The sequence below is a fragment of the Schistocerca gregaria genome, chromosome 11 (assembly GCF_023897955.1).
Source record: "Schistocerca gregaria isolate iqSchGreg1 chromosome 11, iqSchGreg1.2, whole genome shotgun sequence".
NCBI classification, from domain to species: Eukaryota; Metazoa; Arthropoda; class Insecta; order Orthoptera; family Acrididae; genus Schistocerca; species Schistocerca gregaria.
This window is the reverse complement of record NC_064930.1, coordinates 63,518,040-63,543,446: the sequence shown is the minus strand read 5'-3', so window position 1 is coordinate 63,543,446 and position 25,407 is coordinate 63,518,040. Positions and strand designations below refer to the sequence as shown.

Sequence of the window (25,407 nt, the reverse complement as noted above, 5' to 3'; positions counted from 1 at the left end):
GCGATGTACTTGAGGACAATATTATGGAAATGGAAAAGGATGTAGATGAAGATGAAATGGGAGATAGGATACTGCATGAAGTATTTGAAAGAGCACTGAAAGACCTGAGTCAAAACAAGGCCCCGGGAGTACACAATATTCCATTAGACTACTGACGGCCTTGGGAGAGCCAGTCCTGATAAAACTCTACCATCTGATGAGCAAGATGTATGAGACAGGCGAAATACCCTTAGACTTCAAGAAGAATATAATTATTCCAATCCCAAAGAAAGCAGGAGTTGACAGATGTGAACTATTGGTTTAATAAGTCACAGCTGCAAAATACTAACTCGAATTCTTTACAGACAAATGGAAAAACTTGCAGAAACTGACCTCAAGAAAGATCAATTTGGATTCTGTGGAAAAAATGGAACACGTGAGGTAATACTGACCCTACGACTTATCTTAGAAAATATATTAAGGAAAGTCAAACCTATATTTGTAGCATTTGTAGATTTAGATAAAGCTTTTGACAATGTTGACTGGAATACTGTCTTTAAAATTCTGAAGGTGGTGGGGGTAAAATACAGGCAGCGAAAGGCTATTTACAATTTGTACAGAAACCAGATGGCAGTTATAAGAGTCGAGGGACATGAAAGGGAAGCAGTGGTTGGGGAGGGAGTGAGACAGGGTTGTAGCCTCTCCCCGATGTTATTCAATCTGTATACTGAGCAAGCAGTAAAGGAAACAAAAGAAACATTTGGAGTAGGATTTAAAATCCATGGAGAAGAAATTCAGAGACAGCCAAGGACTTGGAAGAGCAGCTGAATAGAATGGACAGTGTCTTGAAAGGAGGATTTAAGATGAACATCAACAAAAGCAAAACGAGGATAATGGAATGTAGTCTAATTAAGTTGGATGATGCTGAGGTAATTAGATAAGGAAATTAGATAATTAAAGTAGTAAGTGAGTTTTCCTACTTGGGGAGCAAAATAACTGATGATGGTTGAAGTAGAGAGGATATAAAATGTAGACTGGCAGTGGCAAGGAAAGCGTTTCTGAAGAAGAGAAATTTCTTAACATCAAGTATAGATTCAAGTGTCAGAAAGTTGTTTCTGAAAGTATTTGTATGGAGTGTAGCCATGTATGGAATTGAAACATGGACGATAAGTAGTTTGGACAAGAAGAGAATACAAGCTTTTGAAATGCGGTGCTACAGAAAAATGCTGAGGATTAGATGGGTAGATCACATAACTAATGAGGAGGTATTGAATAGGATTGGGGAGAAGAGTAGTTTGTGGCACAGCTTGACCAGAAGAAGGGATCGGTTGGTAGGACACATTCTGAGGCATCAAAGGATCACCAATTTAGTATTGGATGGCAGCATGGAGGGTACAAATAATAGAGGGAGACCAAGAGATGAATACACTACGCAGATTCAGAAGGATGTAGGTTGCCGTAGGTACTGGGAGATAAAGAAGCTTGCACAGGATAGAGTAGCATGGAGAGCTGCATCAAGTCAGTCTCAGGACTGAAGACCACAACAACAACAATAGCAACAAACAAGCTTACTGTGACTGGATAGTGTATATCCTCGCTGCTCTGTCCATCACATGTAATCTTGCTTTCAAGTTAGCACAATTGCTTCATGTTAAGTTTACCACTGATGTAATTTCTGCTGCTCTTCATTACTTTTGCCTTTCTTCGGTTTACTCTCAGTCCATTGCATGTGCATATTAGACTGATCATTCCATTCAACATTTCACAGAGGATATCGATGTTAACAAATCTTGTCACTGATATCCCTGCACTCCAAATTTCAAACCTACTCCTGACCCTTTTTTTATTTTTTTAGTCATTACCTCTTTGATGTGCATAATGAACAGCAGAGATGAAAGACCACATCCCTGTCTTACACTGTTTCTATTCCAAGAGCTTCGCTCTTGGTCTTCTAGTCTTATTTTTCCCTTTTGATTCATGTTAACAGTCTTCCCCTGTAGATTACACCTATTCTTGTGAGAATCTGGAACACTGTGTACCATTTTCCATTACTGAATGCTTGTTACAGTTCCACAAATCACATGAAGCTGACTTGAATTGCCTTATGCCTTTATCAATCGCAACGTCAGATCAGAACTACCTCTTTGATGCCCTTACTTTTCCTAAACCCAAACTGGCTGCCATCGAACATATTCTCAGGCCTTATGACGTAGTAATCTTTTTTCCTCCAATCTTTTTCTAAACTCTTTCAAGAGAAGGATGTTCCAACTGGAAAAACTAGCAATTTTGTATCTTTTGATGTTTTTCTCTCTGCTGCCGCTTGATGAGCAGATTTCCTCTAGCTGAACTATAAAAATTCAAAACTGTATAATAAAACACTGATTGTTGATACCGTGTTTTTATTTTATACTTACAGAGAAATAATGTACAGATATTACATTGCCATTAGAAAACACATACAGACACACTTTGCGTATCAACTGACAAATGGATTAAGCTGATAATTAACAAATATTCAGTTATTCAAATATTTCCTACAGAATACTTACGTGTACCAGACAAGGGTAATGAAATAGCAAATGTCTTTTTCAAAATTTTCAAGTTGCAAGTTGTCCATACCAGCTTATATAAATTCTGTTGCTATAATATACATTTGATCTAACTTAGAGAACACAGGAGAAATTAAAAACTTGTACTAAAAATAAATAAACATGTCAGAAACTAACATGTAATAAGTAAGACAGACATTAAGTCAATAGTCTAATTATCTCATCACATTTCACTGTCCCCTAGACACACAGAGCATGATTATTTTACTTTTATTTAATGGTCGTCAAATCCAGGCATTGGGTAGCACAAAGCAAATCTGCAAACTTCTTCTTTCAGTTTCTCTATCTTTGAACATATTGTTGCATCATTTGCTAAAACACCCTGGAACTCCTTAATTTTTGGACCTAGAAGAAGAAACAGCCACTTACATACCACACTTGTATGCTGTACGCAGACCTTCCACACAGTTTGCACATAACAACCTACCGGACTTTTTCGACGCCTCGGCAGCAATCTCGACGGCCCTGTTAAAGAACTCTAGAACCTTCATGAAATCCTGCTCTTTGAATTGCCGTGAGGTCAAAGCAGGCACACCTGTAATACAGAGAAATGAGGACAGTTAATGTGATACATAATAAACCAACTTGTCATTGTGAAGGGAAGTTACTGGCAAGATGTTAGCAATTCACTTTCAGACTACAATTTTCTAATAAATACCAAAATTACTTCAAAGGCTTTGCTTTTCAGATTATTATTATACATACAGTAATTTATGTTGCTGATTACTATAGTGCAGTTAGTTTTGCTGAGGAATAGGAATTTCTCTCAAAGGGCACATTAGTATTTAAAACTTCATGGTAGTATGTAATCTGAAAAATTTCAACTCTGCTAATAAACATTTGCTGGAAGACTGCTCTATATGCTGATTTGCTGTCTGTAGCTGATTACAGAAATATGTTTGATTTTGCTTGATATCAAATAATTTGGAAGGTATTTTAATGTAAGGATTTCACTGTTTATACACAAAACATAATGGCAAATACTGCTTAAATTCTGATCCAAAAGAGTAGGACATGGATATTCAGCAGGGCATGTATAAGGAAAAGTGTGTTAATCACACTATGTTGGTAACTAAAATTGAGTTAGTTTGAACTTTGTGAAATAACTATACTTAAATAATTTTATAAATCTTTGATTAGGAGTCCCATTCATTTTGGCCAGCCCCAAGCAATTTGTTTGTCCAGCAGCAAAACAGGAAATGTATCAAGAAAATGTTGTAAACTACCAGAGGGGTATTAACCAATATGATTGTTTTTCTTGTAACTTTGTTCATAATGGAGGTATGAACAGCAGTAATCTTTTATTCCGCAATCCAGTTTCTCTCCTCAAGACATGTTGAAAAATGTTTCACAGTTTACTTTTCATGTAAACATGACATTATTACAAATGGAACACAAATTTAGCTTTGATTCATAGAATCATATTGGTGTTAATCAGAACTGATTTGTTTGTTTGAAACTGTAGTAGAAAATAATTTTAATTTCACTGTGTAAAGGAGACATTACTTTTTGAGCTTTCATCACATACACTCTTTCTCTTTGACTGTGCGAAACAAGTATATGTGACACAAAAGAAAAACACCAATTTCACTGGGGATGGCAGTGTGAATGGACTAGCAAGATTTTTGAGGTGAAGAAATAGCACACCGATTGTGATAAAAAACAATTTTTAATGTGACTAGTGTACTAGTCCTTCACATTGGTATTCTTCAAAAACATTTGCTCAAAATAATGAACAAAAATCTAAAAGACAAGATTCATATTGGCAGTGGGCAGAGATGTGTGTGAGGAAATGCTGACGTAACCGGTGTTCACCACTACCAACAGGAACTTAAATGTCTAACTTCCTGATGCAATTTTGACACTACAGCTTCTAGGTTGCTGGCATTTGCAGAAATGAAAAAACAGGGAAGCCAACGTGAAGTGTTCCAGGCAACTCTTTTAATTGACGAAAGCGAATGACGGACCCAGTGGACACCTTTTTTTGTGCCACTTGCATGCAGTTATCATTGTTAGCATAGTGGTTATCCCCTAGTGCGAATGTGCATTGATTTTCTTTCAATTCTTACTCTACAAGGTGTAATCAGGCTACTAGCTTGTTGATGTACAGAATATCTAATAATAAATCAGTACTTACATATACAGCTCTACAATCAGCGGTATATTTATAACTTGCAGCCAATATTTTTATAGGCAAATACATCGACATTTTTTCCATCAATATATCAACAATATTTTTCAATATATCGAGTGCCGATAGTGATTTTTTTTTTAAATATTCCTACATCGGATTCACAAAATTTTGAAAGATATCAACAGTCTGCATAAGAACTGTGTGGCAGCAGAGTAATATTTTGTAAGAGCTATAACTGTTTCAGGGTGTTATTTTCTGAACAACCAGCCACCAGTGTGCTCATTATTGTACAAATGCCAGTAAATGCAAAGATCATCAATATTATTTTATTACTTATGGAACCCTTTATTGTGAACAGTAAATTTTAGATAATACATCACAGATCTGAAAACAAACTTTTGTCACACCAAGCGCAGAAAGAAAAGCTACTTGAAAACTGCAATTTGGAGGACATACAACGAACACAGGAAACAAATGTTACAGCAATAAACAATATCCAGTGTCTTTTGGGAATAGACTAGAGACAAAATGTGATATTGCGTTGTATTGGATTTAACTGGGGACCTAGGAACAATGGAGAGGCTTCATCCCCACCGTAGCCTCTGTGGTTCACAACCCCACAACAGGCTACAGCAGTCCACCCACCCCACCGCACACCGAACCCAGGGTTATTGTGCGGTTCGGCCCCCAGTGGAACAACAGAATACAGCTGAAGAAACTGCAGAAAGGATGGAAATTAACACCATAGCATCTGGAGAAGTTGAAAAGAATAGATGATTTTGAACATTCAAAAGGGAGCATTAACAATGAATGACTGAAATATGGTGGGAGGTGAACGGGGAGGTTGAGGGGGGGAGGGAGTAGTAGAAGGCAAATGGGTAGCTTTGAGAGCTGAATTAGTGAAAATAGTAGACGATGAAATAGGCAGAAAGATAATGCCCAGTAGAAATCCCTGGATAACACACAAGAAATTGAATTTAATTTATGAAAGGAGAACATTAAAAAATGTAGCAAATGACTCAGGCAAAAGTGAATACAAATGTTTAAAAAATGGGACTAAAATGTAATTGTCGTGTGACTAGAGTCTCCCGTGGGGTAGAATGTTCGCAGGGTGCAAGTTTTTCGATATGATGCCACTTCGGCAACTTGCGTGTCAATGGGGATGAAACGATGATGATTAGGCCAACACAACACCCAGTCCCTGAGCAGAGAAAACCTCTGACCCAGCTGGGAACCGAACCCGGGCCCTCAGGATTGACATTCTGTCGCACTGACCATGCAGCTACCGGGGGCAGACAAAAAATGAGACTGACAGGATGTACAAAACTGCTAAGCAGGAATGGCTAGAGGCAAATGTAAGGATTTAGAAGAATATTGCACTAGAGGAAAGATAAGATACTGCCTACAGGAAAATTGAAGAGGCCTTGGAGACAAGAGAAGCAGCTGCATTAATATCAAGAACTCACATGGCAAACCAGTTCTAAGCAAAGAAAGGGAAGCTGAAAAATGGAAGGAACATATAGCGTATCTATACAAGGAAGATGTTTGAACTTGAAAGGAATGTTTTAGAAAGGGAAGTGGATGTAGATGGAGATAAGATGGGAGATATGATACTGTGGGACTTTGACAAGGGAAAGATGAAAGGTGAAAGGCAGAAGGAATATGGAAGAACCATACAAAGAGCAACTATCATGAAGACAACATTACAGAAATGAAAGAGGAAGGACATGAAGGTGTGATGCGAGGTATGGAAGATGTAACTCAGAATTGAGATCCTTGGAACAATATACCAACACAAAAGTATTATACTTTGCATGCAGGATGTATGAAACACACTGCGTTGCTCCATGGAGACGCTGCACACCCAAATTTGAAGAGGCCGTACTGTATCAAGTTGAAGAGAAACTGTCAATGAGTACACAAGACGTTTCTTTGGCTGTTAATGAGTGGAGCTGTAAAATAAGTGATGTACTGGGTCACGACTAATCAATTACGTGTAAAAGTGGTCATGTTACCAATACATTTTCAAATGGTTGTAGCATGAAAACAGTCCATTTCTGAACATGGGTTCCCATTCAAAATACTATCTACTCACTCTCCTCTACAAGTCCTAGAAGTATGTAACAGGGATTTCTAAAAACCGTGTTTTAGAAAATGATACACTTAATGTGGCAGACAAGTGAAGTTATTTGAGAAGCAAAATAACTAATGATAGCTGAAGTAGAGAGGGAACAAAATGAAGACTGGCAATTGTAAGACAAGTGTTTCTGAAAAAAGATAATTTGTTAGTACTGACCACAACATTTTAGAATTAGGAAGTCTTTTCCAAACGTTTGTGTGTGGAACAAAAGTCAAATTTGGACAATAAGCAGTTCAGACAATAAGAGAACAGAAGCTTTTGAAATGTGGTGATGCTAAAAATTACATGGATTTATGAAGCAACCAATGAGGAGGTACTGAATCAAATCAGGGAGGAAGGAGATTCGTGGCACAATTTCCTTTTTTTTTTTTAAAAAAAAAAAAAAAAGAAGGCATCAACTGATACAATAGAGTCTGGTGAAGGTTGGGAGGGAAGGGTGAGGGTGGGGGGGAGGTAGAGAGGGGAAGAGAGAGAGAGAGAGAGAGAGAGAGAGAGAGAGAGAGAGAGAGAGAGAGAGAGAGAGAACACTTGATAACAGAACGCAGCTTTAAATATTGGGTGACCAATCGGTAACGCAACCATTTTTGCATTGTGTGGTCGGTCAGCAAGGTTGGCTGCTCTGCCCACAACATGGGGGACAGGAGGTCTGTAGTAAATATACACATAGCAAAAAAAGTTTTGCATCACCCCAGTTTTCGGAACTCCTGAAGATAGACATTGACTGTGGATATTGTATCACAGACACAGTCCCTTTGAACATTCAGAGGTGTCCGACAGTCGATAAGTTCCACTCATTCCATCTGGAAGGAGGTACATGGCTCATGTTGTCTGTACTTCACCCATGCCCAGATGATCAATACCATGCTCGATCACATCCACATTGTTACTTTGTACCAGGGAGGGCTGTCAACAAGGGAAGTGTCTAGGTGCCTTGGAATGAACAAAAGCGATGTTGTTTGGTCATGTAGAAGATACAGAGAGATAAGAACTGTCGATGACATGTCTCGCTCAGGCCACTATTTGCAGTGGATGGCCACTACGAAGGGATTATGGCTCGGAGGAACATTGACAGCAATGCCACCATGTAAAATAATGCTTTTTGTGCAGCCACAGGACGTCATGTTACGACTCAAACTGTGCGCAAATTCACTCCCAACATCCATGACGAGGTGCATCCTTGCAACAACACTGTGCGATGCGGTACAGATGAGCCCAATGACATGCCAAGTGGACTGCTCAGGATTGCCATCACGTTCTCTTCACCGATGAGTGTCGCATATGGCTTCAACCAGACAATTGTCGGACACATGTTTGAAGGCAACCATGTCAGGCTGAATGCCTTAGACACACTGCCCAATGAGTGCAGCAAGGTGGAGGTTCCCTGCTGTTTCGGGGTGGCATTATGTGGGGCCAATGTACGTCGCTGGTGGTCATGAAAGGTGCCACAGTTTCTGTACGATACGCAAATGCCATCCTCTGACCTATAGTGCAATCATATCAGCAGCATACTAGCGAGGCATTCGCCTTCGTGGACGACAATTCATGCCTCCATCATGCACATTTGTGAATGACTTTTCAGGATAACGACATCGCTCGACTAGAGTGGCCAGCATGTTCTCCTGACATGTACCCGATCGAACAGTCCTGGTGCAGATTGAAAAGGGCTGTTTATCGACGATGTGACCCACCAATGACTCTGAGGGGTCTACGCCCAATCGCCGTTGCAGACTGGGACAATCTGGACCAACAGTGCCTTGATGAACTTGTGGATAGTATGCCACAATGAAGACAGGCATGCATCAATGCACGGGGGCGTGCCACTGGGTATTAGAGGTACAGGTGTGTACAGCAATCTGGAACACCACCTCTCAAGATCTCGCTGTATGGTGGTACAACATGCAATGTGCGGTTTTCATGAGCAATAAAAAGGGTGGAAATGATGTTTATGTTGATCTCTATTCCAATTTTTTGTACAGGTTCCAGAACTCTTGGAACCGAGGTGGAGCAAAACTTTTTTTTGATGTGTATAGTATGGATTGTAGCGTTAGTTATTTTGAACATGCGTAACTTAAACAGTTAAAAATAAAAGTAAGTTACTCATGTATATTAAGCAAGGTGATACTGGAAATACCTCCTTTCATTGTTCAAGCATTTCTGACACCTGCGTAGGAAACTACTCATTAGACTCTGCAGTAACCTCTGAGAAATGGTGCCAATTTCTTGAGGAATGTTAGTTTTAAGCTCATCTAAAGAGTGTGGATTTTATTTTTACAGTTTCTCTTTTAGTGGCCCCAGAGATAAAAACCACAGAGGATTAAATTGGGGGAATGAGGGGGTCATATGTTGTTAGCGATAACTCTATCTTGAAACACATCACGAATTTCCTGTAATGAGAAGTTAGCTATATGTGTCATTGCAGAATCCTGCTGAAAGATCATGAAAACAAGTTATCTCTCTGTTAATTGGCCAAAACAAGGCCGCAAAATGTACTGCACATATCTCTCACTGTCACCTGTTTCCTGGAAAATAAAATGGGGTCTGTTATTCTCCCACCACTAATAGTGCGTCACACTCCTACTTTTGTGTCATGCATGGGCACCTGGTATTTTACATTTGGCTATTCAGTCTGCCAGTAATGATTATTTTGCAAATTAACGTATCAACTTATGTGGAACCACAATTCATCTCACCCATCACACACCCTATTCAAAATCACGACCACAACCTTTTTGTGCGGTCACCTTGTTTAAGTTCTTGCAACGCAGTAATTTTATAGGGCTGTAACATGAATAACTTTTTAACCATTTGAACAGAGCCATAGGCAGTTCCAATTTCCAGAGCATGCCCCATGTTATCCTGGGTTTCTACTGTGTCTACTGTATGCGGTAGTCTACGTTTTCTGCCAAGAACGCTTCCTGCATCATGAAATTTATTTATCAATCAATAAACAGCATTCCTACCAGGAACTCAACAATCAGGAAGTTCCTCTCATAATAATCTCGATAATGCAAGTGCTGATTCTATATGCACATACAAACTGGACACAAATCTCTTGCTGAATAGAATGCTTGTATGTCACCATTTCACTTGAAACATGTTCACTCAGTATACTGTATTGTTTCACCTAACAAACAAAGGCCTCACAACAGAGGGGAAATATACTACCCACAAGCACTGCTGTGGGCTGGCTCTTGAATAGTCAACAAAATCCATGCTAGGTGTTTGTGTTATGGATCGATCAACATGTATACGTGGTATATATTACAAAAAGATGCTGTGACTTACCAAACAGGAAAGCGCTGGTAGATAGACACAATAAAAAACACACACACAAACATCAAGCTTTCACACCCCACTTCATCAGGAAAGAAGGAAGGGGAGGGAAAGGCAAAAGAATGTGGGTTTTAAGGGAGAGGGTAAGGAGTCATTCCAATACCGGGAGCGGAAAGAATAACATTAGGGGGAAAAAGGGACAGGTATACACTCGCGCACACACACACGCACATATCCATCCACACATATATGTCTGCTTGTGTCTGTATATGTGCGGATGGATATGCGTGTGTGTGCGAAAGTATACCTGTCCCTTTTTCTCCCTAAGGTAAGTCTTTCCGCTCCCGGTATTGGAATGACTCCTTACCCTCTCCCTTAAAACCCACATCCTTTCATCTTTCCCTCTCCTTCCCTCTTTCCTGATGAAGCACACGTGCGTTGTCAAAGCTTAATATTTGTGTGTGTGTTTGTGTGTTTTTTATTGTGTCTATCGACCAGTGCTTTCCCGTTTGGTAAGTCACACCATCTTTTTTAATATATTTTTCCCATGTGGAATGTTTCTTTCTATTATATGTGTATGTGGTATGTTAGAAAAGTATCTGACCTTTGGCAGAGGAAAAAAAAACTGGTTTCCCTGGAGTGTTGGGCACCTAATCACCTGAAAGAAGCTCCCTTGGGATTCCACACATCTCTCCCAGTGGTGTCATCACTGTTGGAAGCCCCTTTCAGAATGGAATTCAAACTATGTTCCTTTCAATGTTGTTGTTGTTGTTGTTGTTGTTGTTGTGGTCTTCAATCCTGAGTTTGGTTTGATGCAACTCTCCATGCTACCCTATACTGTGCAAGCTTCTTCATCTCCCAGTACTTACTGCAACCTACATCCTTCTGTATCTGTGTAGTGTCATCTCTTGGTCTCCCTCTACGATTTTTACCTTCCATGCTGCCCTCCAATACTAAATTGGTGATTCCTTGATGCCTCAGAACATGTCTTACCAACCGATCCCTTCTTTTAGTCAAGTTGTGCCACAAATTCCTCTTCTCCCCAATTCTATTCAATACCTCCTCATTAGTTATGTGATCTACCCATCTAATCTTCAGCATTCTTCTGTAGCACCACATTTCAAAAGCTTCTATTCGCTTCTTGTCCAAACTATTCACGTTTCACTTCCATACATGGCTACACTCCATACAAATACTTTCAGAAACGACTTCCAACACTTAAATCTACACTCAATGTTAACAAGTTTCTCTTCTTCAGAAACGCTTTCCTTGCCATTGCCAGTCTACATTTTATATCCTCTCTACTTCGACCATCATCAGTTATTTTGCTCCCCAAATAGCAAAACTCATTTAGTACTTTAAGCGTCTCATTTCCTTATCTGATTCCCTCAGCATCCCCCGACTTAGTGCGACTACATTCCATTATCCTCGTTTTGCTTCTGTTGATGTTCATCTTACATCTCCTTTCAAGACAATGTCCATTCCGTTCAGCTGCTCTTCCAGGTCCTTTGCTGTCTCTGACAGAACTACAATGTCATCTGTGAACCACAAAGTTTTATTTCTTCTCCATGGATTTTAATTCCTACTCTGAATTTTTCTTTTGTTTCCTTGACTGCTTGCTCAATATACAGATTGAATAACATCGGGGAGAGGCTAAAACCTGTCGCCGCTCGCAGCATGGCTTGCTTTTGTGCTCGCTACCGCCGCTTACGATAAAAAAAAAAGAGAGGAATCGTCTCATTAGCGAAACAATGGCAAGAGACTGCTATTTGTTGTTACCCTCACTGCTGCTTTCTTTGATAATGGTCAACAAGAACCAAACAATAAACTGCATATGATAAAAGATGTTCAGAACGAGAGTTTAGCGAATATATTTCTCCGTTTGAAAATCTTTGCATACGCCTCTTTAGTACATTGCATTCTGCACAGAAATTAGAGTCATCTTAGATTTAAAAATCTAGTCACTTGCCGTGCTTCATTTCTGACTGTATCACTATTAGGCATAAGAATAATATGAATATAAACATGACATGATATGTATATTCTTCCGCATTTGCTGTTGTCCCACTCTAGTTTCGTCGTTTATTAGGCAGACAGGATTTGAATGAGATAGCAGCAAACACGAAAGAATACATGGCAAAATGTTTAAATTCGTATTATTCTTATGGTGAAGACAATACTGAATGTGATTTACAATTCATAAAATTTCCTATTAGCAACCATCTCTTCTCACAGGTAGGAAAAAATTCATAACGTAAGAGCTGGCCATATTGGCAAACATCCCAAACAGTCTTGCCAGTCAGATTTTCGTAGTACACTGAAATGCTGGTACATTTGAAGATGAACAATGCGGAATTTGTATTTACTTCATTGGATAATGTACGAAAATGCAGTGGTCAAAATTCGGGGCGGAGAAAAAGCTCGTCTTCCACCTTTTTTTTAAATTTATTTACTGACGCAGAGGTTTTGGCGCCAGTATTTATCTTTGTGCGTGCAAAGTGTGCCTGTGTAGCACTACATATATTCGATGGCAGAAGTTAGTTGTGGCAGCACCTACCTACATTTTTCAGATCTTCCGCTTACTTTGCACTCGATTCTAAGCCGCAGGCGGTTTTTTGGATTACAAAAACAGGAAAAAAAGTGTGTCTTAGATTCGAGTAAATATGGTAAATGGCTGTGTCAGTAGAGTGGCAATGGAGATCAGCCTTTTATGTAGTGTTATGGCTGTGTTATTCTACCTCTGCAGATGAGCGTTCAGCACAGGCAGCTGCCACGTGGAGGACATGGGTTCGATTCCTGGTACTGTCGAGAACTTTTCCTTAGTGGGAGGACGGTAAGGGGTGTTCTCAGCTTTGTGAACTCAATTGAGGAGATACACAAATGAGAACTAAGTAACTCCACGGTTCAGTCTGCAAAACAGCTGTGAGAGCTGTGTGCTGTCCGTGTGCCTCTCCACACCACATTAACGTGACGTTGTAAAGCAGAGGACAACACGGCAGCTTGTTGACTTGCCTCGGGCCTTCGAGGTGCAGACAAGGAGCTCATTTCTTTATGGCCATTGTGTACACTACTACTTTCATAGTTAAAGGAGTTGTCTAGTATCATAAAACAATTTGAAAAATATTGTAATTTCTTGGATCAATAAAATACAGGGTGTTTCAACTAAGAGTTAACTTTTGTGCCAGCTGTAAGCTGTCAGTACAGTTTTCTCTGGTGGAGACAGAAAGCATGCTCCTTCGTTACCTAATGTCTGTTGAGTCGAGATGTCTATAACTTGGCAACAAAAGGTGTTTCTGCAGCTGAAGTTTAGTCACGGTGGTATGAGGTGAAATGAGTACTGTACCACTGTAAGAGGTACAGAGGCGAGTGAATGTGGCAGAGATCACCCCACTTCACTACTAACGGCGCAACATCATCGTAATGCGCTTGTGACCGACGTACAAAGGACTGCACCGTAGCTTAGGAGTGAAACTGAAAATTAAAATAACTCTTCCAAACTTCATTACTGTGTGTTTCACTACATTAATGTTAACATTGTAAACTCTCAGAACGATCAAATGAATATGTTAGGCGAAATATACGATTGCGCTGGATAATAAAACAAGTACGCTAAAAATTGGACACAATATGCAAATGTATGTCACAATTAAAAGTTACCAGCCTAAACTTGATCAACCAATATTTTTGTTAAAATTTGTGAGTTTATAAAAAACTGAAGACACTAAATATTAGTCAGAAAGCTGAAAATTCGTACGTAGCCTCACCTCATACAAAAACATTAAATATGTGACACCAATAAGCTACCTCTATTAGTTTTCAAGTTATTTACTAAAAACCAAATTTGGAACAAAAATGTCCTTATCTGTGATGGAATAAGTACAATTTGTACTTTGTAATAGAAAGTTCTAGCTAAAGCACCCGATTACATTCATGAAACAATACAGCTGTACCAAGTTTCAAAACTGTATTCGAAATAACAATGGTTGCAAGGAACCTTAGAGAGACAGTTGAAAAGTCATGTTCTACTGTCAGTTCCATTCTAAAAATTCTAACTGGCAAAGTTTAAATGCAGTCAAGATAAGAATTTTTCAGCAACTACAGCAAACTTAACTCTACTTAAGAAGACTGTAAACTGTTAAACAACAGAGATTGATGTGTGTCCATGAAAGTGGCCATTTAGATACTGCTACCAGTGCAAAGGGCAGTTGATAATAGGTATTACACTTGGCAGTCAGCCGGAGAGGCATCAGTACGAGAGACTTCACACCGAGGTGCCAAACTGTCTGCGACAGTCAAATGTTTGTGTGCAATGTGCCTCGGATGACATCAGAGCTGGGCAGACTTGAATGCGTTTTCGGTAAAAGTAGGAAGTGCACTCACGAAGACTGTACACCGTCCTGGATTGTTTATATTTCTTGGATGTAGTTGTCTGTTTTCCATCCCTTAATGCTGATAAAGCCACGTAGCAAGTGGTGAGGTTATTTACTACTTTTAAGGTGAGCAATTAACATTTAATGATTGGAAGTCAAGGCAATAGACCCTTTTACTTGAAACTTCCTGAAGAGGTCACCTCCAAATTGTTAATAGTGCTGTTTCCAATACAGATATTAGTTACAATACTAATATTTTGCGCATGCGAATTTTTGTAGAATATGTCAATCGGTTAAAACTCAAAACTTTTATTTACATTCACAGTTCCTGATCCTGCTGAATAAATAGCAAGCAGGAACATTTTCTTTCAGCGAGCACAAAGAGTAAAGTGGAGAAGCGGACTGGAAATTATGGTCAGTATGGCCTCCATCGCTTTCTGGCTGAATGCATAAGTATTTTTCCGGCTCCGGTAGACAGCAAAGTTAAGTGGAAAGCAAGCATATACAATTTAAGAGTATTTTCATAATGATGTAATCAAGTGACACAGATTTGATTATTACCCACTGCCTCACAGGGGTAGCATAATTTTTGTGAAGAGTGTGGTGCCCCATCTTCTACAGTTTAATTGACTGATTTTTTTTATTGGCCCAGTTTTATCATATATCACAAATTGTACAATTGATATTGGACAGATCAAAGATAAGTTACAATAATACATAGTATTAGCAAAATAGTAGGCAAATTAAAATTAGGTACCTATTACAATTAATTTTGTTACTTTTTCAGAAATTCTCTGACAGAATAGAAACAGTGCTTTATTAGAAATGCCTTTAGTTTACCTTTAAATATTGGATCAGTAGTATTTTTTATTTCCTCTGGTATCTTTTGTGTAGTATTACACCAATGTTAATTATGCTCCTCTGATAAGTGGTTGTTCGGTGATATTTTTGATGTATATTTGATTCCCTTCTGGTACTATAGTTGTGCACATTTTTGTTCTGTAGCAGTTTGCCTGTTTTCAGGAGGTAGTCCCTAGTGAACAAGATAGTTTCATAAATGAATAAACTTGGAACATTTAGAACACCAAGCTCAGTAAAATCGGATTTACAGGACTGCATCTTTCTAAGGCCACATATTCTTAAAGCTCTTTTTTGCATTCTAAAAACCTTTACACTGTGAGTCGAGTATCCCCAGAAAATGATCCCATATGAGATTAGTGAGTGGAACTGTGCATAGTATGCCTGCAGTACTGTTGTTTTGCTTATTCTAGCCTTTAAAATTCTTAGGCTATAGCACACAGATGATAGTTTTCTACACGAGTTATTTATATGTGTGTCCCACTTTAAGTCTTGCTGAACCCAAAGACCCAAGAATTTTGTGACATATTTTCTAGGGGATAATTTATTAATTGGGCTTGAATAGACATTTGATTAGTCAGAGAAATTAAATGAAAATCGCACACACCGTTTTTTCAGTATTCACAATGAGTTTGTTTTTTGTGAACCACTCAGAAAGTCTTTTCATAGAACTTTCTGCTGTGGACCGAAAGTTTCTGGGCTGGATCCAGTGAGCAATATGCTGGTGTCATTGACAAGCAGGATAGTTTTTGTGGGACTCATATATTCAACTAAGTCGTCCACATAAATCAAGAAGAGTAGTGAACCTAAGATTGAGCCCTGTGGTACACCATATTTTATTGGTAATTCCCTCGAAAGAAAGGAGTGGTTTCTTGTTTTATTCATTTTGTTTAATTCATACTGAAGTGATACTTTCCGCCTGCGGTTTTTTAGGTATGAATACAATCAGCTACGTGCTACACCACTTACTCCTCGTCTTTCTAATTTTTCGAGCAGGATGTTATGGTCCAGGACGTCGAAGGCTTTTGATAGATCTAGAAAAATACCTGCAGCTAATTTATGTTGATCAAGGGATTTTAAAATGCAGTCTAAGAATTCGAAAATTGCTGTCTCTGTAGATTTAGACTTTCTAAAACCATGCTGTTGTACTGTAAGAGGTGGATATTTATTTGTTGTTGTGGTCTTCAGTTGTGAGACTGGTTTGATGCAGCTCTCCATGCTACTCCATCCTGTGCAAGCTTCTTCATCTCCCAGTACCTACTGCAACCTACATCCTTCTGAATCTGCTTAGTGTATTCATCTCTTGGTCTCCCTCTACGATTTCTACCCTCCATGCTGCCCTCTGATACTAAATTGGTGATCCCTTGATGCCCCAGAACATGTCCTGCCAACCGATCCCTACCAACCAAGTTCAGGGTCATAATTCGCCCTGCATGAGTGTGTGCAATTGAAGTTTGTCCAATCAATTATTTCTCGAATCGTAATCACTGATCCCAACACTGACCGTCCATAAATGCACAATCAACTCTTTTTTTTTTGTCTAAGAGTAAAAGAATGACAGCACATCATCTACGTAGTTATTAAAATATTATTCCAAATAACCTCAAACATTTATCATCATTATATTTTAACAGTAATCAGAAAAATATGATTTATTATTGGAAAATAAAACATTAAAGGTCACAAATTGCACGTAACAAAATGACAGGTTTGTACAGCGTTGGGACTTAATCACACAAAACAATATAAAGAAATGCCCAAAATCTCAATTTCTCCCTACTAATTGACACAGACAAATATGATATTCAAGACTTCATAGATCAATTCCGACCTGTAATGTTATAATATGATAGGCACCAAAAAGGCTGAAATATGTTTCCTACTGACCACTAAATATATAAGGTAGCACTCATCATCATCATTTAAGACTGATTATGTCTTTCAGTGTTCAGACTGGAGCATAGCCCCTTTATAAAATTCCTCCATGTTCCCCTCTTCAGTCCTAACATTGGTGCCTCTTCTGATGTTAAACCTATTACTTCAAAATCATTCTTAACTGAATCCAGGTACCTTCTCCTTGGTCTGCCCCGAATCCTCCTACCCTCTACTGCTGAACCCATGAGTCTCTTGGGTAACCTTGCTTCCCCCATGCATGTAACATGACCCCACCATCTAAGCCTGTTCGCCCTGACTGCTACATCTATAGAGTTCATTCCTAGCTTTTCTTTTATTTCCTAATTGTGGACACCCTCCTGCCATTGTTCCCATCTACTAGTACCTGCAATCATCCTAGCTACTTTCATATCCGTAACCTCAACCTTGTTGATAAGGTAACCTGAATCCACCCAGCTTTCGCTCCCATACAGCAAAGTTGGTCGAAAGATTGAACGGTGCACAGATAGCTTAGTCTTGGTACTGACTTCCTTCTTGCAGAAGAGAGTAGATCGTAGCTGAGCGCTCACTGCATTAGCTTTGCTACACCTCGCTTCCAGATCTTTCACTATGTTGCCATCCTGTGAGAATATGCATCCTAAGTACTTGAAACCGTCCACCTGTTCTAACTTTGTTCCTCCTATTTGGCACTCAATCCGTTTATATTTCTTCCCCACTGACATTACTTTCGTTTTGGAGTTGCTAATCTCCATACCATAGTCTTTACATTTCTGATATAGCTCTGAAATATTACTTTGCAAACTTTCAATCGAATCTGCCATGACAACTACGTCATCCGCATATGTAAGACTGCTTGTTTTGTGTTCACATATCTTGATCTCACCCAGCCAGTCTATTGTTTTCAACATATGATCCGTAAATAATATGAACAACAGTGGAGACAGGTTGCAGCCTTGTCTTACCCCTGAAACTACTCTGAACCATGAACTCAATTTACCGTCAACTCTAACTGCTGCCTGACTATCCATGTAAAGACCTTTAGTTGCTTGCAAATGTTTGCTTCCTATTCCATAATCTCATAGAACAGACAATAACTTCCTCCTAGGAACCCAGTCATATGCCTTTTCTAGAGTTATAAAGCTTAGCTACGGTTCCCTGTTCCACTCGTAACACTTCTCCATTATTTGCTGTAAGCTAAAGATCTGGTTCTGACCACCTCTAAGAGGCCTAAACCCACACTGATTTTCATCCAATTGGTCCTCAACTAATACTCGCACTTTCCTTTCAACAATGGCTGAGAAGATTTTACCCACAATGCTATTAAAGAGATACCTCTGTAGTTGTTACAATATTTTCTGTCTCCACATTTAGAGATTGGTGAGATTACTGCTTTCTTCCAGTCTGATGGAACCTGTCCCGACTCCCCCGCCATTTCAATTATCCTGTGTAGCCATTTAAGACTTGACATTCCACTGTATTTGATGAGTTCCGACTTAATTTCATCCACCCCAGCTGCTTTATTGCAATGCAATCTATTGACCATTTTCTCCACTTCCTCAAATGTGATCCTATTTACATAATAATTCCTATCCTATTCTACCTCGAAATCTGGAACATTACTGATAGTATTTTCACCTACATTGAGCAACTCTTCAAAATCCACAGGATTCACCAGCAGTTTTCCTGACCTGTCCAAAATACTTGTCATTTCCTTCTTACCTCCCTTCCGAAGACTGCTAATTACACTCCAGAATGGTTTTCCAGCAGCTTGACCCATAGTCTCCAACCTGTTTCCAAGGACTTCCCAAGATTTCTTCCTGGATGCTGCAATTATCTGTTTGGCTTTGTAGCACAGTATGAACCTTTTCAATTAACAGTATTTCAAAATTAACAAAGTTTCTGAGTTAACTAATTAGATCGCTGCAATTAAATTAGCGTGTTATACGTAAGGAGCAATGAAATTCAAAATCCTGGGAGGCTGGAAGACAGCACATGAGACTCGATACTTGACTCATTTCATCTCACACACCTCGAATTGTCACAGTTTTGATGGCTAGCAGTTTAGACATACGTGAATCTTTCTGCTATGCTCTGAAAACAGACAACCACACCATTCGTAAGAGGGAAAGAACAGTCACTGCACACTGACCGATTCTGATGCCACTGGGTGCCACGGCGCTCTTATCGCCCGGGCAGGTGTTCTTGTTGACGGTGATGCTGGCTCTGTTGCACACAGCCTCCACTCTGGACCCGTCCAGGTCCTTGGACTTCATATCCACGAGCACCAAGTGAGTGTCTGTTCCGCCCGACACGAGGGAATAGCCACAGTCGAGCAAACCTTTTGCGACGCATTTTGCGTTCTGAAGTACTTGTTTCTGGTACTCGCAGAATGCGGGTTTAGTTGCCTGGAATTAAATAAAATTAAATTTAGGAACATTTCTGGGCACAACAGAGACACATCTTTTGAATACAAAGTCTGAATGAGTCCACGGTGATGTTTGACACTTTACTCATAAATGTTTATCTAGGACACTTACGAGGGTAAGTAAATTATTAACTGCAAAGTAGTTATAAAATTTTATTGTAATTAAATAGAAAACTTACAAGAACATCATTTTTTGACATAGTCTCCTTGCGTTCGACTAATATAACCCAGTACGTTGTCCTCGATGGTGAGTGTTCAGCGGAGGTGAGGGTATCATCTGGAGTGCCCCAGGGAAGTGTGGTAGGTCCACTGTTGTTTTCTACCTACATAAATCATCTTTTGGATAGGGTGGATAGCAATGTGCGTTTGTTTGCTGATGATGCTGTGGTGTCCGGGAAGAAGTCGTCGTTGAGTGACTGTAGGAGGATACGAGATGACTTGGACAGGATTTGTGATTGGTGTAAAGAATGGCAGCTTACTCTAAATATAGATAAATGTAAATTAATGCAGATGAATAGGAAAAAGAATCCCATAATGTCTGAATACTTCATTAGTAGTGTAGCGCTTGATAGAGTCACGTCGATTAAATATTTGGGCGTAACACTGCAGAGCCATATGAAGTGGGACAAGCATGTAATGGCAGTTGTGGGGAAGGCGGATAGTCGTCTTCGGTTCATTGGTAGAATTTTGAGAAGATGTGGTTCATCTGTAAAGGAGACCACTTATAAAACACTAATATGACCTATTCTTGAGTACTGCTCGAGCATTTGGGGTCCCTATCAAGTCAGATTGAGGGAGGACATAGTAGCAATTCAGAGGCAGGCTGCTAGATTTGCTACTGGTAGGTTTGATCATCACACGAGTGTTACGGAAATGCTTCAGGAACTCAGGTGGGAGTCTCTAGAGGAAAGGAGGCGTTCTTTTCGTGAATTATTACTGAGGAAATTTAGAAAACCAGCATTTGAGGCTGACTGCAGCACAATTTTACTGCCACCAACTTACATTTTGCGGAAAGACCTCAAAGATAAGAGAGATTAGGGCTCGTACAGAGGCATAAAGGATGTCATTTTTCCCTCGTTCTGTCTGGCAGTGGAACAGGGAGAGAAGATGCTAGTTGTGGTAAGAGGTACCCTGCACCACGCACATTATGGTGGATTGCGGAGTGTGTAAGTAGATGTAGATGTAGATGTTTCAAAACACTTGGTCCATTGTTGTACAAGCTTCCTGATGCCCTCATAAAAGAAGTTTCTCGGTTGAGCTGCTACCAAGGAATGCACCGCTTCTTTCACTGCTTCATCCGAGGCAAATCGACAGCCCCTTAATGCCCGTTTGAGTGGACCAAACGAGTGATAGTCAGAAGAGGCAAGATCGGGACTATATGGAGGATGATCCAGTATTTCAAATTCGAGTTTGTAAAGCGTTTCAGCAGTGTGGACAGCAGTATGCAGACAGGAATTGTCGTACAACACCTTTTGACAGCAATTCTCAGAGTTTGCTTGAACTTCTTCTTGCACAGCAAATTTGTATGTTTCCATTCCATACTCAGCCGTTTACCCTCCGGCTTGTAATGATGCATCCGTGTTTCTTCACCAGTAATGATCCTGTCTAAGAAGTTGTCCCCTTCATTGCCATAGCGATCCAAATGTTTTTAAACTTGTCCAAGTGTGTTTGTTTATGGAACTGTGTGAGTTGTTTTGGGACCCATCTTGCGCAAACTTTATGAAACCAAAGTCTGTTGCAGATGATTTCGTGGCTACTGGAAGATCTGTGCACAGCAGAACTTCACAGACTGAATCCCACCACCGTACGGCATCCTCCGTACAGCCCACATTTAGCACCGTCTGACTTCCACGTCTTCCCGATAATGAAAGACCATCTGCAGGGACGTAATTATGCTTCTGATGAAGACATTGAGAGAACTGTGAAACTGTGGTTGCGGAAACAGATCGTCGACTTCTTCTGTGACGGCTTCAGAAAACTTATTCATAGTTGGCAGGAATGTATCCAATTTGCCGGTGATTATGTGGAAAAGTGAATATTGGTAATTAAAGATAACATTCTAAGGACTACTTCTGTGTTTGATTTATTAAAATATTTCCATCCAAACCCAATTAACGAAGGTGGAGGCATTACTTCTCATAGAACCCCCGTATGTCTACCTGTAATATACCTTTTACTTTTTTATGGTAGCTCCATTTTCGTGCCCAAATATTTATCACATTTTTAGGCTCATTACTATGCCCTAAATCACACCAGATGACAGTGGATTCTGACTCTGAGCGACATCAGTCTTCAACTCACATTTCGAAGGATTACTCAATAGTTCAGTTTTCAAATCCCTTTTATAATCTAAATGAGTGAAATGTACTGAGCAGACATGAGTATTTTTAACTGAAAATAAATGTGCACATTTACAAGCATTTATCCATTTTCTTTTGGTCACATGATTTTAGGGAAACATATGAAACTTAAGTTTTAGCTTACTTAGTTCTCTGCTGTGGTAAATACAACTGATTATTGGTTAGCAAACCATTATTTTTCACTAATCGCTTAATATACTGATAATCATGGCATAACTCTGAACTCAACTGGCAGTCACTAATACCAATTCATATTGCCATAAACAGCCATGTTTTGCCACACGAGATAGCCTAGTGGTCTGAGGCACCTTGTAACGGTTTGTGTGGCTCGCTGTATTGCGTTGATGTACTGGTGGATATTGTGTGGTATGACTCCTGTAGTTGACAGTATAACTGGTACAATGTCAACTTTATCCTGATGCCACATGTCCTTGACTTCCTCAGCCAGTTGGATGTATTTTTCAATTTTTTCTCCTGTTTTGTTCTGTATATTTGTTATATTGGGTATGGATATTTCGATTAGTTGTGTTAATTTCTTCTTTTTATTGGTGAGTATGATGTCAGGTTTGTTATGTGGTGTTGTTTTATCTGTTATAATGGTTCTGTTCCAGTATAATTTGTATTCATCATTCTACAGTACATTTTGTGGTGCATACTTGTATGTGGGAACGTGTTGTTTTATTAGTTTATGTTGTATGGCAAGTTGTTGATGTATTATTTTTGCTACATTGTCATGTCTTCTGGTGTATTCTGTATTTGCTAGTACTGTACATCCGTTTGTGATGTGATCTACTGTTTCTGTTTGTTGTTTGCAAAGTCTGCATTTATCTGCAGTGGTATTGGGATCTTTAATAATATGCTTGCTGTAATATCTGGTGTTTATTGTTTGATCCTGATTATTATTATTATTAATTTTACTTTAAAAGTAATGACAATAATAATAATAATGATAGTGGCAGATAGAATAATTTTTAGTTATACAAAATAGATGTTTCCTGATACACCAAGTATTGGGAAAAGGAAATTAAGGAGAATGCACCACCTAAAAATACTGGGAAATGAGGAAGATCAGGTAGGAAGCAGATATGTACAGGGTCAATGAGTGAGTACAGCGATAATGGCTATAATTATTGTCACTTTAGTTAGATATGTCATTAACTGTCTTCTGAGACCAGGGATGTAATTTAGTTCTTTAATACAATGCAAGGGATTGTTACACAAATGGGTTCCTGCTACTGAGGTGGACTCCGAGAAGGTGGTTGAATGATGGAATAGGACAGAAAGGATTTTGCTCTGATGGGAACGAGTGTTTCTGCCATGTTGTTTGCACAAGAGTGTTAACATCGAGGACAGGTATAAGACAGAGTGTTCATTGATAAGACAGTAGAGAAGACAGAGGACATGGAAATCTCTGCACTTGTCTGCATGCATTCAGGATAGCAGTTGTGGTGTCACAAGGCTTAGGCCTGTCCCACACCTCATTAAAGCAACCAAGACTTATACAAATAATTGTAAGAACAGTTATTATTATTATTATTATTATTATGTTCTTTAAGTTTGTTTTTGGGTTTTCAGAAATACTGTGGGAAGAAAGTTTATTTATGTTGCAGATAACGTGGAAGACATTGCTCAACGATCACCACGAAAGTTCGACGTAGCGGCAAGTGGGCAAGGAAGAAGACGAATGCTGCAAACTACCGAGAGCCACGGAACAGCCCGGGCCGTGAGGGCGTCGAGCTTCCTAGGTCATTGTTTGACAACGTCAAAGGAAGAGAGATTCTGCTTTCTCTTTGTAAACAGATCGATCGAGTCTTGAAAGGTTCATGTAAAACGTATAGGCGGGTGACACATTAGATGGGACCCGATGCCTGTAATACTTCCACAGTTATTAAAAAGGTGTTAAACGGCGAAACCAATAGTTAATCATTTATCTAGATAAAAAGTAGTTAAGATATAGGAAAGGAAGAGTTGTGGCGTCAGAATCAAAAGTGATACATCGCTCAGCAAAGAAGAAGGACATAAACTGTGGGCGTTACGTGGTGAAAACAAATCAACTAACAAAATATTAAATCTATAATTAAGCGTAAAGCCACGTAACACTGCACAGTGTATACTATAGTGAACAGTGATTAGAGTTGAACTTCAAAAGGTATAACAAAAACAGATATTCTTAACTAGCACAAGGTGCCGTGAGCTTTCTTGAGAAAGGCCCTCTGGATAACATTGCTGTAATCAATAACTGGAAGTGTAAGTGTTTGTACAGTTTTCTTTTTAAGGTCAAGAGGGAAGAGCTTCTTATATATTTGTACGGTATGGATAGATGCTGATGCCTTCCTGCACATTGCAGTTATGTGCTCGGTCCAATATAGATTTTCATCTATTATCATTCCTAGAGTTTTTGCTGGAGGAGAGAAGCTGATACATACAACACAATTCACAATTACCAGTTTCAGGGTACTGTCAGTAATAAAGAGGCTATTAATAGGAAACTTTTTAACATGACAAAGTAAATGAAACATCAGTAGAACAGAAAATCAGTCCAAACTGCACATTTTTAAGAAGATCGTAACTGTTCCGAAAGAACAGATACAAATGATGACCATGCAGCTTCTTTAGAAAGAAATGATAATTAATCAAAAATCTCAGCTGCCAACAGGTGTTGTTAATACACCTCAATGGGGACAGCTGAAGATGTGTGCCCCAAACTGGACTTGAACCTGGGATCTCCTGCTCACATGGCAGACGCTCTGTCCATCTGAGACCCTGAGGGCACAGATGATAGCGCGACTGCAGGGACTTATCCCTTGCACGCTTCCCATGAAACCCATATTCCCAACTGCCCACAACCTACATTCGTAATGTTCCTAAAGGATATTTGCCGATTCATTCATTACTTGCGGCAACTAAGGTGATGATTTTTGGACACCTCACATGGTTCTACCTGCTGTACTCAAGAGAGGGGAGATTGCGTAGAACACCTGAAATGTTAAAACCACCATCTTAACTTTTCTCTATTTTTTATTAATCCAGTTTCAATAGTTTTTGGACTGATCAAGTATGTCGACAAGAGAACGGCAGAAATGGTGGGGAAAGGTGATAGAGGAAGAGGAATGCAAAGAAGAAAAAGATGTTTCCAGAATGAGATTTTCACTCTGCAGCGGAGTGTGCGCTGATATGAAACTTCGTGGCAGATTAAAACTGTTTGCCCGACCGAGACTCGAACTCAGGACCTTTGCCTTTCGCGGACAAGTGCTCTACCAACTGAGCTACCCAAGCACGACTCACACCCCATACTCACAGCTTTACTTCTGTCAGTATCTTGTCTCCTACCTTCCAAACTTTACAGAAGCTCTCCTGCGAACCTTC

At 39.5% G+C, this 25,407-nt stretch overlaps 1 protein-coding gene across 1 annotated transcript in view; it reads right to left on the bottom strand.

Moving 5' to 3' along the window:
• Positions 1 to 2,802: 2,802 nt before the first annotated feature.
• The window catches only part of LOC126295024 (serine hydroxymethyltransferase, mitochondrial-like), a 156,940-nt gene continuing 134,335 nt past the window's right edge, over positions 2,803 to 25,407 (bottom strand). The window contains exons 8-10 of the mRNA XM_049987275.1: positions 19,406 to 19,661; positions 3,016 to 3,123; positions 2,803 to 2,933 (exon numbers count right to left, since the gene is read on the bottom strand). Coding sequence (XP_049843232.1) covers positions 2,803 to 2,933; positions 3,016 to 3,123; positions 19,406 to 19,661 — 495 coding nt within the window. The remainder of the gene's footprint in view (positions 2,934 to 3,015; positions 3,124 to 19,405; positions 19,662 to 25,407) is intronic.